Source organism: Felis catus, chromosome E2, assembly GCF_018350175.1.
Source record: "Felis catus isolate Fca126 chromosome E2, F.catus_Fca126_mat1.0, whole genome shotgun sequence".
Lineage (NCBI taxonomy): Eukaryota > Metazoa > Chordata > Mammalia > Carnivora > Felidae > Felis > Felis catus.
Genome location: NC_058382.1, coordinates 17219620 through 17235006, shown reverse-complemented (window position 1 = coordinate 17235006; position 15387 = coordinate 17219620). Strand labels below are relative to the sequence as shown.

Sequence of the window (15387 nt, the reverse complement as noted above, 5' to 3'; positions counted from 1 at the left end):
CAACCCAGCAACTGCACTCTTGGCCATTTATCCCAGAGAAATGAAAACATACATTTATACAAACACCTATATGTGAATGCTCATAGCAGCTTTATTTGTAATAATCAAAAACTGGAAAGAACCCAGATGTCTTTTAACAGGTAAATGGTTAAACAAACTAGGGTATATCTCTACCATGGCAAAACATTGGCAATAAAAAGGAATGAACCACTGAAACACAGAATTTGGATGGTTCTCAAGGGAATCATGCTGAGTGAAAAAGAACCAATCTCACAAAGTTCTAATCTGTATGAATCCATTTATATAACATTCTTAAAATGCAAAAAGATAGAGATGGAGAACAGGTTAGAGGATGCCAGGGATTGGGTGGAGAGGAGGTGGCTATGACTATAAAAGGGTAGCACAAGGGATCCTTGGGATAGAACTGTTCTGAATAGTGATGGGAGTGGTTTTCACATGACTCTACACAAATGATAAAATTGCACAGAACTAAATATACACAGAGATACACAAACAGTGCATGTAAAACTGGCAAAGAATGTGAATAAGTTCTGTGGATTGTATCAATATCGAGATCTTGGTCATGATATTGCACTGTAGTTCTACAAGAAATTGTCACTGAGGGAAACTGGGTGAAGGTTATATGGGATCTCTATATTCTTACAACTGCATGTAAATCTACAATGATTTCAAAATAAAAAATTAAAATATAAGCACATAGCTCGGACAAGTTTCCTGGTTTGCCATTTGGAAAAAAATAAAATTCTATCCATACCTTACATCATACCACAAGAATAAATTCCAAACAGATTAGGAATGTAAACATTCTAGAAGAAAGCATCACAAATAAAGGCCTAATATTCCTGTACTAGTTTTCTAGGACTACCATAATAGAAGACCACCAATTGGTATGGTTTAAACGACGGCAACTAATTTTCTCACAGGTCTGGAAGTGTGAGATCACGATGTTGGCAAGTTGACTTTCTCCTGAGATCTCTTCTCCTTGGCTTGCAGATGGCTGCCTTCTGTGTCCTTAGATGGTCTTTGTATGTATGCATCCCTGGTGTGTCTCTCTTTATACCCTAATCTCCTAATAAGGACACTGGTTAGATTGGATTAGGGTCTACCCTAACAGCCTCATTTTAACTTAACTCTTTAAAGGCCCTGTCTCCGAGTAAAATCACATTCTAAAATATGGTGCAAGGGATTAGGGCCTCAACATTATGAATTGGGGTGTGGGAGGGAAATGATTCAGTTCATAAGAATTCCTAATATTTAAAAAAACCTCTTCATTTCAAAATATATACAAATATTGAATCATTATGTTATACATCTGAAACTAATGTTATATGTCAATTATACCTCAGTTTAAAAAAACTCTTAAAATTTAGAGAAATACCAAAAATATTGACAGAAAAAAATGGCTAAAAGGAACAAACAATTCACACACAATAAAATGTAAAATAAAACTTAAATGTATGAAAAGAGAAATTCAAATTAAAATGATACTGGGACCATTTTCCACCTTATCAGAATGGCAAAATTTAAAAGGATAACAACATATTCTATTAGTAAGACAGGGTATAATGGGCTGGATGGTGACTTCCAAAAAAGGTATGTCCATGTCCGAATCTCTGAAACTTATGAATGTTACTTTATTTGGAAATTAATTAATAATTAAATTAGTTATAATTAAGGATCTTGAGATGAAGAGTTTATCTTGGATTGTCTAGGTCAACCCAAAATCCAATGACAAGTGCTCTTGTAAGAGTGAGGCAAAGAAAGCTTTGACAGGAAGAGGTGGCAATGTGACCATGGAGGCGGAAATTGGAGTGATGGGGCCACAGGTCAAGGAATACCTATAGCCATTAGAACCTGGAAGAAGCAAAAAATAGGTTCTTCCCTAGAGTCTTTAGATGGAGTCTGGCTTGGATGACTTCTTGATTTTGGATTTCCAGCCCCAGAACTGTAAGAGAATAATTACCTATTGTTTTAATCCACCCAGTTTGTGACGATTTGTTACAGCAGTCATAGAAAACAAATACACAGGGGATTAGGCAGTATCATATATTGCTGGTACAAGCCTTACAGTGGGGCATATAATAGTATGCTTAAAAACTATCTACATTAGGAGCACCTGGGTAGCTCAGTCCATTGAGCATCTGACTCTTGATTTCAGCTCATGTCATGGTCCCAGGGTCATGGGATTGAGCCCTGTGTTGGGCTCCACACTGAGCATGGAGCCTGCTTAGGATTCTCTTTTCTCTCTCCCTCTGCCCCTCTCCCTGGCTCCCACTCTCTCTTTCTAAAATAAAAATAAATAAAGAAATTTTAAAAAGGAGAAAAATACATTAAAAACAAAAATAAAACAAAACTATCTACATTCGACCCTGAACAACACAGGGATTACAGATGTGTATTGTCTGTGCAGTTGAAAATCCATGTATAACTTTTGACTCCCCCAAAATGTATAGCCTACTGTTAACCAGAATCCTTACTAATAAAATAGCTATTGCCTATAAGTGGACCTGTACAGTTCAAACCTATGCTGATCAAGTATATATTTACCTGACATCCAATATTAGGAATTTACCCTGAAGATATACTTCCATCTTTTTTTTTTTTAATTTACTTACTTTGAGAGAGAAAGAGAGAGAGTGAGAGTGTGTGTGTGAGAGCAGGGGAGGGGTAGAAAGAGAATCTTAAGCAGGCTCAGTGCTCTCAGCTCAGAGACCAACTCAGGGTTTGATCCCACAAACCGCAAGATCATTACCTAAGCCGAAAATCAAGAGCCGGACACCTAACTGACTGAGCCACCCAGGCACCCCTACACTTCCATCTTTAAAAAATACAGCCATTACAGGGCACCTGGGTGGCTCGGTCGGTTAAGCATCTGACTCTTGACTTCAGCTCAAGTCATGATTTCATGGTTCGTGAGATTGAGACCCAAGTCAGTCTCTGTGCTGATAGGGCAGAACATGCTTCAAATTCTCTCTCTCTCCCTCTCTCTCTGCCCCTTCCTTGCTCTCTCTCTCTCTCTCTCTCTCTCTCTCTCTCTCAAAATAAATAAACTTAAAAAAAAAGCCATCTGGGTCATTAGTGTATTGCAAAACTCTAAAAGTTAGTTTAGAATTTCCTGGTTATCAATAAAACTATATTTCCCCCATGGTCAATTAAAAAAAAATACAGCCATTACAATGGATGCTATAGACCTTTACTTGTTGGCATGGAAAAATGTTCACTTGTGTTAGGTAAGGAAGAATAGCAACACGTAGCCAATTCTACTTTTGAAAAGAAAGTCTATGTATACAAGGAGGGTAAAGAGATTTACAATATAATGTTCACAGTGGGCTATTGTTATTTTAGGATTCACTGTTTTCTGAATTTCACTTTTTAAAGTTTATTTATTTTTGAGAGAGAGAGAGTGAGAGAGTACATGAGTGAGCCGGGGAGGCGCAGAGAGAGAGGGGGACAGAGGATCTGAAGCAGGCTCTGCACTGACAGCAGAGAGCCCAACAAGGGATTTGAACTCATGAACTGTGAGATCATGACCTGAGCCAAAGTTGGATGCTTAACCAACTGAGCCACCCAGGCGCCCCATGTTTTCTGAATTTTAATGCTCTGTATGTATTTCTTTTATAATCACAGTCTATAAAGCTAATCCTCAGAGAATTATAGAAGTAGCTACAGACACAATCAGAATTGGAATGATGGTGTGTGTCTTTGGGAATTTAGGCTAAAGAAAGTTTCTCGAACATCCTAAAGATCTAGCTCTTCACACCAGCTGGGCTTTTACCTGTAATGGCTTCCCTCTTCCTGGAGCCTGTTTACTCACTGCTTGCTCTACCATTCAGGGCTGTCTCCTTTCCTCTAATAAGGAAATCACATCTGGCTTAGAGATATAAAATCCTGTAGGATTTTGAAATGGGACTTAGGTCTGCTGTGGTGATGCCAATCGAGGAAGAATAAGAGGGCCAGAGGAAGATCAAGTCACGTTAGGTGTCAAGAAAATGAAGCCTCAGTAATTACAAAATGCAGTTGTTTGTTTCCAATTGTACAAATGCCAAATCAGTTCTTCAAAGGCACTCCAGAGATTCATATTGAAAGAAGATACTTCCAGTAGGCAGATTATAAATAATGAGCCAAAATTTTCTTAATGGGAAAAAACAGGCTCCAACATCCATCCTTCTGAACATCACTCTTCACCAGGGAGAACTTGATGGATATCTTTGGACGTGATAATCCTGCAAATGACAAAAACATTCCAATTCCATAAATCCTAGCGCCATATGATCCTGGAAGAAAGGGGAAGGTGATCCAGACATGGGAGCTAGGCAGGAATTTCTCTGGTATGGTTCAGTTTTGTCAGTCCAGCAAGAATATACAAATTTAATAAATTCCAAAATTTCCTCACAATAAGGTATTAAGTAGCCATTAAATATTCAATCATACAATAACCAAAAAATATAGAAAAATTCAAAACACACTGACAGTGGCTAAATCAGGTTACTATACAACATATACAACTATCCCATTTACTAAAAAGGTACATATATGTCATTATGGATAGAATGCCAGACATCAGTGATAGAAAGAAAAATATCTGGGGCACCTGGGTGGCTCAGTCAGTTAAGCATCCGACTTCAGCTCAGGTCATGATCTCATGGTTCGTGAGTTCGAGCCCCGCATTGGGCTCTGTGCTGACATCTCAGAGCCTGGAGCCTGCTTCGGATTCTGTGTCTCCCTCTCTCTCTGCCCCTTCCCCACTCATGCTCTGTCTCTCTCTCTTTCAAAAATAAATAAACATTAAAAAAAGTTTTAAAAAAAAAGAAAGAAAGGTATCTGGATTTATACCTCTAAATGTTAACATTGTTGATTTCCAGTCTGTGATACTTATTTTTTAAGTATATTTCCATAAACTTATATAAATTTAAATTTAAGTATATTTCCTATTTTCTTTACAAGAACTAAGAATGTCTTGATTTTAGAATGTATAGTCTAAGAAATTTTATTAGATTGAAGTTCCTCAAAAATAGGTGAAAAACAGTCTCTGTTATAGGTCTTTATGTTAGATTTATAGCTCAGCATATTCTTTTAATTTTTTTTAACGTTTATTTTTTTGAAAGGGAGACAGAATGCAGGTGGGAGAGAGGCAGAAAGAGAGGAAGACACAGAATCCAAAGCAGACTCCAGGCTCTGAGCTGTCAGCATAAAGCCCAACGTGGGGCTGGAAATCACGAACCATGAAATCATGACCTGAGCCAAAGTTGGCCGCTTACCGGACTGAGCTACCCAGGTGCCCCTATAGCTCAGCATATTCTAAATATACTTGGCTATGAATGATTTCTGTTATGTTCCCTTCTAACAGTTTCTAAGCATACTTATGGGTGTTCTGCCTAAAGAGCTAAGAGGCTCAAACCTTGGTCTAGTCGCTTTACATCTTTTTGATGGAAGGATTTATCTCACTTCTGAACTATTAGCCATAATGCCCTGCAACCAGTGAGAGAATCACCTTGTTCCATTAGTTTCCCTTTGGATCTAACATCAAGAGAATCAAAACTGTAAGGCATAAACTTGACTAGGGAAAATTCACACTCAGAATTCCTGTGAATTCACAATAATTTGGGATTTGGACATGTAGCTATAGTTAGAATTCTTTCTTGTCAACTCCCATGATTGATCATCGGTACTTCTCCAGAGGTCTTTGTCGTGCTCAGCCTTTGACCTACTTTTATTTCCCCTGTTGGATTATGAACAACATAAAGGAAGCAATTATATCTTATTCATTTGTGTTTCTTCCAAGTACATAGGCACAACTTTTTGCATACTGCAGGCATGTCCAGTGTCTTACACAGAAATCCCACTTCTAGGATACTTTGTCTTAGGAAAAATTAAAAATGAACAAATAAACATTACAAGGATGTTCACTGAAGAATTCCTGATAATAATTAGAAAAAAGTTTCAGAATAAACAATGTGTAAATAAGATATGATAGACCACATTATAATCACTATAATTTTGGCTTCAATTTAACTGTCAAAGAGGGATACTCATCAGGAATGGCTTAGCGAAAGACAGCAGAAAGTATAGAGTTGGAAAATAGTAGAATCTGTTAGTTAAATAAAGACTGAGTGTGGGGTGCCTGGGTGATTCAGTTGGTTAAGTGTCTGACTATTGATTTCAGCTCAGGTCATGATCTCATGGTTTCATGAGATCCAGCCCCAGGTCAGGCTCTGTGCTGACAAAAAGAAGTCTGCTTGGGATTCTTTCTCTCCCCCTCTCTTTGCCCCTTCCCTGCTTATGCACACTATCTCTCAATATAACATTAAAAAAAAAAAAGATTGAGGGCTTGGGAACTCAAATTCTGGTTTAATCTCTCAGGAACTCTGCGACATTTCACAATTTATTTCAGTCCTTGATGCCTCACTTGCTTAAGCAGTTAACTGGGAATGGTAACACCTCCCTCACAGCGTTCTCATGAGGATTAAATTAGACAATGCATATACTTAGAATAGTGTATTAAGAGTTCTCCAGAGAAAAAGAACCAACAGGATGTGTGTGTGTGTGTGTGTGTGTGTGTGTGTGTGTGTGTGCGCGCGCGCACGCGCACGCGCATGCGTGTGTACTGAGAGAGACAGAGAAGAGGTTAAGAAAGAGATTTTAAGGGGGCGCTTGGGTGGCTCAGTCGGTTAAGTCTATGACTTAGGCTCAGGTCACAATCTCACAGTTCATGAGTTCAAGCCCTGCGTCGGGCTCTGTGCTGACAGCTCAGAGCCTGGAGCGTGCTTCAGATTCTGTGTCTCCCTCCCTCTCTGCTCCTCTCCAACTCATGCTCTGTCTCTCTCTCTCTTTCTCTCTCTCTCTCTCTCTCTCTCTCAAAAATAAATAAATAAACAAACAAACAAACAAACAAACAAACAAACAAACATTAAAAAAAAAAGAAAGATTTTAAGGAATTGGCTCATGAGATTATGGAAGCTTAAGTCCAAAATCTGCAGGTCACATCAGCAGATTGAACACCCAGGGAACAGTTGCAGTTTGAGTCAAAAAGCTTTCTGCTGGCAGAGTCCCTTTCTGCTCTGAGGGAGGTCAGTCTTTAGTCTATTTAAGGCCTTCAACTGATTGGATAAGGTCCACCCACATTCTGGAGGGCAATCTGGTCTACTCAAAGTCCATTGATTTAAATATTAATCTCATCTAATAAACACCTTCCCCGAAACATCCAGAATATTTGACCAAATATCTGGGCATCATGGCCTAGCCAAGTTACATAAAATTAGCCACCATAAGTCCACCCCTTGTCAACTTGGCACCTATATGTATTTTCCTAAACATACTTAATATCGGAATAAAAACAATAACAAGGTCATACTTCCACCTACATGATACAACTATCCTGCATAAAACCAAAAAACACACTAATCCTTTTCCTAGATGAGGATGCAGTCTTGCATGATGTTTACTTTTCTCCCTTATATCCCATTGCTTAAATATTATGATGTCAAGTTAATAATACTTAAATACTATAAGATCAAAATATCTTATAGTACATGATAAAGGGATAAAAAAGGAACAAAGATATTTCTATACATACATACAAACACAGAAAAATAAGGAAGAAAAACTCATGAAAATTATAGTCCTAGTTTCCGAAACTGGTCACATGGTTGTAGTGGGCATTTAAAACTACCTTCCTCCACCACCCATTGCATATTCCCTTTGCCCTCAGCAAGCACCTCAGCTGGTCATAGTTCTTTACTTGGCAGAGTGACCCAAACATTTATACTTGGAGTCTGGCCCATGAGTAATCCTGCCTTTATAGTTTGTAGTTTGCCATCCACTTGAAACATAGGGCATGGTAATATTAAGAGATGCCCGAAAGTGGGGTGCCTGGCTGGTCCAGTAGGAAGAGCATGTGACTTTTCACCTCAGGGTTGTGAGTTCAAGCCCCACATTGGGTGTAGCAATTACTTAAATAGATAGATAGATAGATAGATAGATAGATAGATAAATTTAAAAAAGACAGAGGGGGTTCCTGGGTGGCTCAGTCAGTTAAGCGTCGGACTTCAGCTCAGGTCATGATCTCATGGTTCGTGGGCTCAAGCCCTGCGTCAGGCTCTTGTGCTGACAGCGAGGATCCTGGAGCCTGCTTTGGATTCTGTGTCTCCCTCTTTCTCTGACCCTCCCCTGCTAGCACTCTGTCTCTCTCAAAAATAAACTTAAAAAAAATAATAAATAATAAAAAATGAGAGAGAGATGCCCAAAAGGATCTCCTGTAATTTAGACATACTCTTCCTCATCTCCCTTGTGGAGCAGCAGTCCAACCACCCCTTGGTAGTCAAGATCATTCACCCCAACCAGCACACTTACTTCCTTCTTTGCCTTTTGATTCAGAGGGATGAGAAACCCAAAGTGGCTGGGTAGCAGTCTTAAATGGAACCATTGTATCTCCTGGTGAAAGCATTCCTCCTTTTGGAACTAAGTCCTCTAGGCAGCAGAGTACAGGTTGTGGGAAGGGAAGCAAAGATTTTGCTGTTGGGTTACTAGGGGTAATAGTGAGTGGTGTCACTCCCATTTCTACCCCTTGATTCCTGGCCTTGTGAATCTTGGCTATGGGAGAAAGAGTACCAGATATTGGATGCTGATACCAGAGCATATACAGCCTTCTGCAGAACCATGCCCCAGCCCTGTCAGATACTGCCATCTAGCTGGCATTGTAACCGAGTCTTCAAAACATCATTCCATTGTTCTGTCAAGCCAGCAGCTTCAGAATGGTGGGGAACTTGGTAAGACCAGTGAATTCCATGAGGATGGGCCCACTGCTGCACTTCATTTACTATGGCATGAGTTCCTTGATCAGAAGCAATGCTGTGGAGAATACCATGATAATGGATAAGGCATTCTGTAAGTCCATTGATAGTTTTGGCAGAAGCATTATGTGCGGTAAAGGCAAATCTGTATCCAGAGTGTCTGTTCCAATAAGAAAAAAATGCTGCCGTTTCCATGATGGAAACATCTAATGTAATCAACCTGCCATCAGAGAATGGCGCCAAATTGAGGATTCAGTGTTGGTCTCTGCTGCTGGCTGACTGAGCATTCAGCAGTGGCTATACTAGGCTGGCCTTAATGACTGGAAACCCATGTTGCTGAACCATGCATAATCACCACTTTGTTCAAGAGCTCATTGGATGATGACAGGGATGGCTGAGGAAAGAAACTGACTGTGTCCACAGACTGGGTCATCCTATCCACTTTATTAAAATCCTCTGCTGAGCATTTAGCATGGGACACAAATAGCTTCACTTTTACCCTTCAGAGAGGTCTGTTCATCTTTCTGAGATTTCCTTGGCATGTTCCCTTGGCATTTTCCAATCATGTTCCCTTCCTACCATCCAGCCAGACCACTGACCACAGCCTGTGAATTGCTATGTAATTGCACATCTGGCCATTTCTTCTTCCAAGCAAAAAAATAAAATAAAAATAAAGATAACAACCAGGTGCACTGCTCAAAGCTCTGCCCAATAGGATTACTTGTGCCTTCAGGGCACCCTTGGCCTAATCACTTATACATCATTTTATGGGAGTGCTGCTATGTACACCTAACTTAATGGCTTGTTGGGTCAGATTGCACCCAGTTCATGATGGGCAGCTCAGGTCATGTGGTAACTTGGTGGCCAATGGTGTAGTGTTTAATCTCTAAGGCCCAGTAGCAGGCCAAAATTTGTTTCTCAGAAGGAGAGTAACTACAAAGAACGGCAGTGCTTTGCTTCAAAATTCTAAGGGCCTGTGCTGTGACCCACCTTTGGGTCCTGCCAAAGGCTCTAGACAGCATCACTATCTGCCTCTGATACCTCAAACACCATTGGATCTACTAGTCCTTATGGCCCAAGTGGCAAAGTGCTTGCACAACAATTTGGACCCGTTGCAGAGTCACAGAGGCTTCTCTTGTTCTGGACCTTACTCAAAATCTGCAGCTTTTCATGTCAATTGATAAGTGGGCCAAAGTAACACACCCAAATGAGGAATATGTTGCTCCAAAATCCAAAGGTTCACGAGGCTTTGTGACTCTTTCTTACTTGTAGGAGGAGCCAGAATACAATGACTTATCCTTCACTATTTTTGAGAAGAGAGAGCGCATGCACAAGCACGTGGGTGGAGGAGCAGAGAGAGAGGGAAACAGAGAATTCCAATAGCTGTCAACCCAGAGCCTCATGAACCGTGAAAACCTGACCTGAGCCAAAATCAAGAGTCAGAGGGTTAACTAACTGAGCCACCCAGACTCCCCTATCCTTCCTTTAAAAGGGATATCATGACATGTCCCACACCACTGGATCCCTAGAAATGTCACTGAGGTTGTAGAACGCTTCTAAGTTCTTGTTGGATTTATTTCCCAGCCCCGACATACAGATGTCTTACCAGTAAATCTAGAGTAGTTGCCAATTCTTGCTCACTAGGTCCTATAGGCATAATGTCATCAAATGTAATTGATCAGTGTAACACCTTGTGTAAGGAAAAGATAATTAAGATCCCTGTGAACTAAATTATCATCCCTGTAAACTAAATTATAGGGCTGGAGAGCTGACGTACTGCTGAGGTAGGACATTGAAGATATATTGCTTGTTCTTGCCAACTGAAAACAGCTGCTTCTGGTAGTCTTTATTAACAGGGATGGAGGGGGGGGGAATTGTCAGTAATTGCATAGCAGGTACCAGGGGATGCGTTAATTTGCTCAAGCAATGAAACCACATCTGCCGGAATAGCTACAATTGGAGTTACCACCTGATTAAGCTTATGATGATCCACAGTCATTCTCCAAGATCCGTCCTCTGCAGAGGCCAAATAGGCAAGTTGAATGGCGATACGGTGGGAATCACCACCCCTGCATCTTTAAAGTTCTTAATGGTGGCACTAATCTCTGCAATCCCTCCAAGCATGTAATATTGCTTTTGGTTTATTATTTTTTTTTAGTAATTTCTACTTGTCCTTTCCCATTATATTAGCCCTCACTCAACAGGCCAGAGAGACAGTTGCTGAGTATACCTATTCCAATTATCCATTACAGAATTGGGGGAAAAACACACGATGGGGTTCATGGGTTCAGGCACCCATTGGGTCTGCTATGAGATGGACCTTAGCTAAAACTCCATCGCTCACCTGACCTCTATAAGCCCCTATTCTGATTGGTAGACCAATGAGGTTTGGGGTCTCCTGGAATTTGTGTCAGCTCAAAACCAGTGTCCAAGGTCTGATTATTTCCTTTTCCTTACTATCCAATCACCTGGTAAAGGCTGTGGGTTCCTTTGGGAAGGTATGGGGGAAAGTTATCAGCATACATTTCTAGCAGTGTGACAAGGGTTTTTCATTCAAGGGGTTCTGTGTCTGTATATGCAAGGGTCAAGTCTGAGAATTGACTGAAGGGCCATAACTGCTTTTATGTTTTTGTTCACTTCACCTAGAACTCTCACTTATACAGATTAAGAACTTAGTAGACTTCCCACCTATTTCACTTCCACCAAAGAATACTAACCATACTCCGAGTTACTCTATAACAGAGATAAAAAAAAAAAATCTTTCATGATCATTTTGCATTCATCACAATAAATTACTTCACATTTTTAAAACTTATTTTACTTTTTTAATTAAAAAATTTTATGTTTATTTTTGAGAGAGAGAGAGTGCAAGCAGGGGTGGGGCAGAGAGAGAAGGAGACGCAGAAGCAGGTTCCAGGCTCTGTGCTGTCACGGGGCTCAAACTCACCAACCGTGATATCATGACCTGAGCGGAAGTCAGATGTTTAACTGATTGAGCCACTCAGGTGCCCCTTAAAATTTATTTTAGAGAGAGCGAGCGTCGGGGAGAGGAGCAGAGAGAGACAGAGGGAGAATCTTAAGCAGGCTCCACGCTCGGCACAGAGCCCCATCAGGTTGCAATCCCATGACCCTGGGATCATGACCTGTGCCAAAATCAAGAGTCCGAGGCTCAAGCCACTGAGTCACCCAGGTGCCTCAAATTATTTCATATTTTTAAAATCATGTTTTAAGTTATAGTTAGTTTTTTTTTAAAAATTTCCCTTGGAAATTTAATTTTCAAGTTAAAACCAATGCTCCAGGAAACTTAATTATCATTATCTTTCTAGAGATAAGTAAAGAGGTATAGAGTAGGTATCACCACATACTCAATTTCACACACTCCAGAATACTGCTATGTCTCATATAGTTACTACATTTAGATAATAACCACTCCATCTCCCATCCAGATTTCTAACTTGCGTAAGTTGCATCAAAACACACAAAAACAAATTAACCAAATCCCTCACATGAGTCACACTCAGTTAAAGCTCACATATATCAACCTCAAAGTTACAACGTTGTAATCACCTGCCCTTTCACTGTCATACAATTCATCCGAGACTTGGGTACAGTCACACATCACTTTCACATACTTTGTATATTTCACTCAACACCTTGGACAATATCAAGTGCAAACCATCTCATACACGTAACCAAGAATCAGACTCAGAAACAATCACTTGTCACAGATACATTTCCTCACATCACAATTTGAGATGCGGTTTCTGGACTTTCAACAAGGTTAGAAATCTTTAGATCTGTCCCTTCTGGCAGGTAATCTGTACTAGCTTCCACCCTCTCAGTCAATTCTGGTAGCTCACACACACTCAGACGTCACACGTCGCTTCATGCCTCTCCCACGCATCTATGCAAGGCTCAGTACGCGCTTGCCCCGCCCCTCTGGGTCCCCCGGGTCTCGGGCAGGTCCAGCTTCCTTCCTTCTCGCGACACTCACTACAGCCAACCGCTCCTGCTAGTACGGTAGTAGACTCAACACAAACAGCCTCCCACAGAATGTTACAAGGTCACTGCTCGCATAGCCTCGTCGCCCGCAAGCGTGCGTAATCAATCATACCGTCTCAAATGGCCCCTCACGCATAAGCCACGACATATTACACCACCTCATAATCACGGAACGTGGCCGTGTTCACCGCGTGAACTCACACGGGTATACAGCACGACCGCTATTTCAAACGGCCTCAAAAACGTTTCACAAACGAGTTTCCTCGCGTATGACAACTCAGTCGGTGTAACGTACATCCTCTTCCTCTTGTGCCGACTCACCCTCGGGCACTCGCACCTTCCGACTCAGACAACATATCTCGCATCGCCACCTTACAGATGAAAGCCGGATCCCTCCGCACCAGACAACAACAATCCTCTCAAACCACAGCACGTGCGCGTCCACGTTGAGGGGGTAGGGACAGCCACGGTGCCAGGCCTGAAATCCGCCCTTAGAGGAATCCGAGGTCCAGAATTCAGACCCCAAATTCGGGTCTGAGCCTTGGAAACGGGGAGGTTGTGACATCACTCGAGGCCCGAACGAAGCTGCGCAGGTGCATCCCGAAGCCTGGAAGATTTACCTGGTTCAGTTCCGGAGGGTTTTCCCTTTCGGACTACGTTTCCCAGAAGACACTGTGGTCCAACGCTACTTCCGGTGGGAAAGTCGGCCGCAGAGGGCGGTGAGGCAGTGGTGTGTGCCGGGCGAGGCGTCCGGCCTCGCCTGGAATGCGAATCAGAATTTGGACTAGGACCTTTCCTGAGGATGCTGAAGGTAAGGAATCCCGGAGCTCGAGGGCTTGGTAAGAGGAGTGTCTGGAGTGTTAGGCCTCTTAAGTGTGGGAGCTGCCCTAGGGTGGATAGATTGGGTTGTTTTGAGTGTGTGAAGGAAACTATAGAGTTTAAGTGTATAAGTAAATTTGGCTGTTTGTTGTGACAGCGACTGGATTCGGGATCGTGCTTTTGTGACAGTGTAATTGTCTGCACGACCTTTTGTGTGAATGGGGTTTGCATGTGATTGTGACTGTGATTGCGGGTGGTTATTTGTGTAAGCCCCATATACTTGCATAAAAGAGAAAAGCACAGTTCCACAAATCATTACACCCAGGCTCACCTAATCAGTCAGTTAGGGAGACATTCCAGTAGTCGCTTGTAGATTCATACAACACAAGGCAAAATCACATTATCCAACCCACGTTTATCATCACACATCCTTGGACAAAGCCACAAGTATGGTAAAACAAAACAAAATAACCCCTCCCCAACCACAAACCGCCCTCATACCCACTTAGCCCTTATCCCCAACAATTATCTGAAGAACTCATACACATCACCAAGTATCACAGAAACATAGTTACCATGGCCACAGACAATGTCTACTCCACATCACCTCAAGGTCACACAATTTTTAAGCTTCAAGAAAGGCTTGGTTGGGGGCTCAGGCCGCAGAGTATGCAACTCGTGATCTCTGGGTTGTGAGTTCCAGCCCCACATCGGGTGTGGAGATTATTTGGGAAAGGCCTGGTGTCTCCTAGTTCTCCACTCTCTACCTCACTACTTCTGCCATTCACCTTAAAAACACCTAGAGTAGGAGGAAATAATGGCACTATTGCACATCCAAAATCAGTGTCTAAGATTATTTATTATGTACTGTTTCTTATCTGAAATGTTCATATTAAGTTTAAACATTTTTTATTATATTACTTCATTTAAACTAAAGTTGTCTGTAATTCTTCAACCACTCTGAACACCTTATTACAAATGCTTTCACCTTCCTTATATGCATACATATATGCATATGTATATATATTTGTGCATATATGTATGTTTTCCCGCCAAAGATTAGACTACAATACACATTGTTTTGTGATTATTTATTATAAGATATTTAGGTCTTTTTGTCTGTACTCAGGAATAAATTTCAGAAGATTTTCCAGAATGCTTCCAGGTGTGATTTTTTTTTAAGAGGTTTATTATTTTTTCTTAAGTTTATTTTGAGAGAGTGAGTTGGGGGTGGGGGGCGGGGGAGAGAAAGAATCTCAAGCAGGCTCCTCACAGGCAGCAGGGAACCCAGTGCAGGGCTGGAGCTCACGAACCCATGATATCATGACCTGAGCTGAAACCAAGAGTGGGACGCTTAACTGACTAAACCACTCAGGTGCCCCCAGGTGTGATTTTTTAAATTTCACCAGTACTTCAAATTTTTTTTTTTCAACGTTTATTTATTTTTGGGACAGAGAGAGACAGAGCATGAACGGGCGAGGGGCAGAGAGAGAGGGAGACACAGAATCGGAAACAGGCTCCAGGCTCCGAGCCATCAGCCCAGAGCCCGACGCGGGGCTCGAACTCACGGACCGCGAGATCGTGACCTGGCTGAAGTCGGACGCTTAACCGACTGCGCCACCCAGGCGCCCCAGATTTCACCAGTACTTCAAACTGAAGTCTCAAGTATTTATTTTGTTCTGGAAATTTTTGTTCTATTTATTTTTTCTTTTCCATCTGTGTACCATCAGTCTCTATTTTTGAAATTCTTGTGAGA

At 41.4% G+C, this 15387-nt stretch overlaps 1 protein-coding gene across 5 annotated transcripts in view; it reads left to right on the top strand.

Moving 5' to 3' along the window:
• The first annotated feature begins 13484 nt into the window (after nucleotides 1-13484).
• Nucleotides 13485-15387, top strand: part of ZNF461 (zinc finger protein 461) — a 34088-nt gene continuing 32185 nt past the window's right edge. For 4 of the 5 annotated variants that reach the window (XM_019818782.3, XM_006941444.5, XM_011290041.4 and 1 more), the window contains exon 1: nucleotides 13485-13623. Coding sequence is in view for 1 of the 5 variants with exons in the window: in XM_011290040.4 (XP_011288342.1) it covers nucleotides 13615-13623 (9 nt within the window). In the remaining 4 variants the exon portion in view is untranslated. The remainder of the gene's footprint in view (nucleotides 13624-15387) is intronic. The other variant, XM_011290040.4, reaches the window with a different exon arrangement.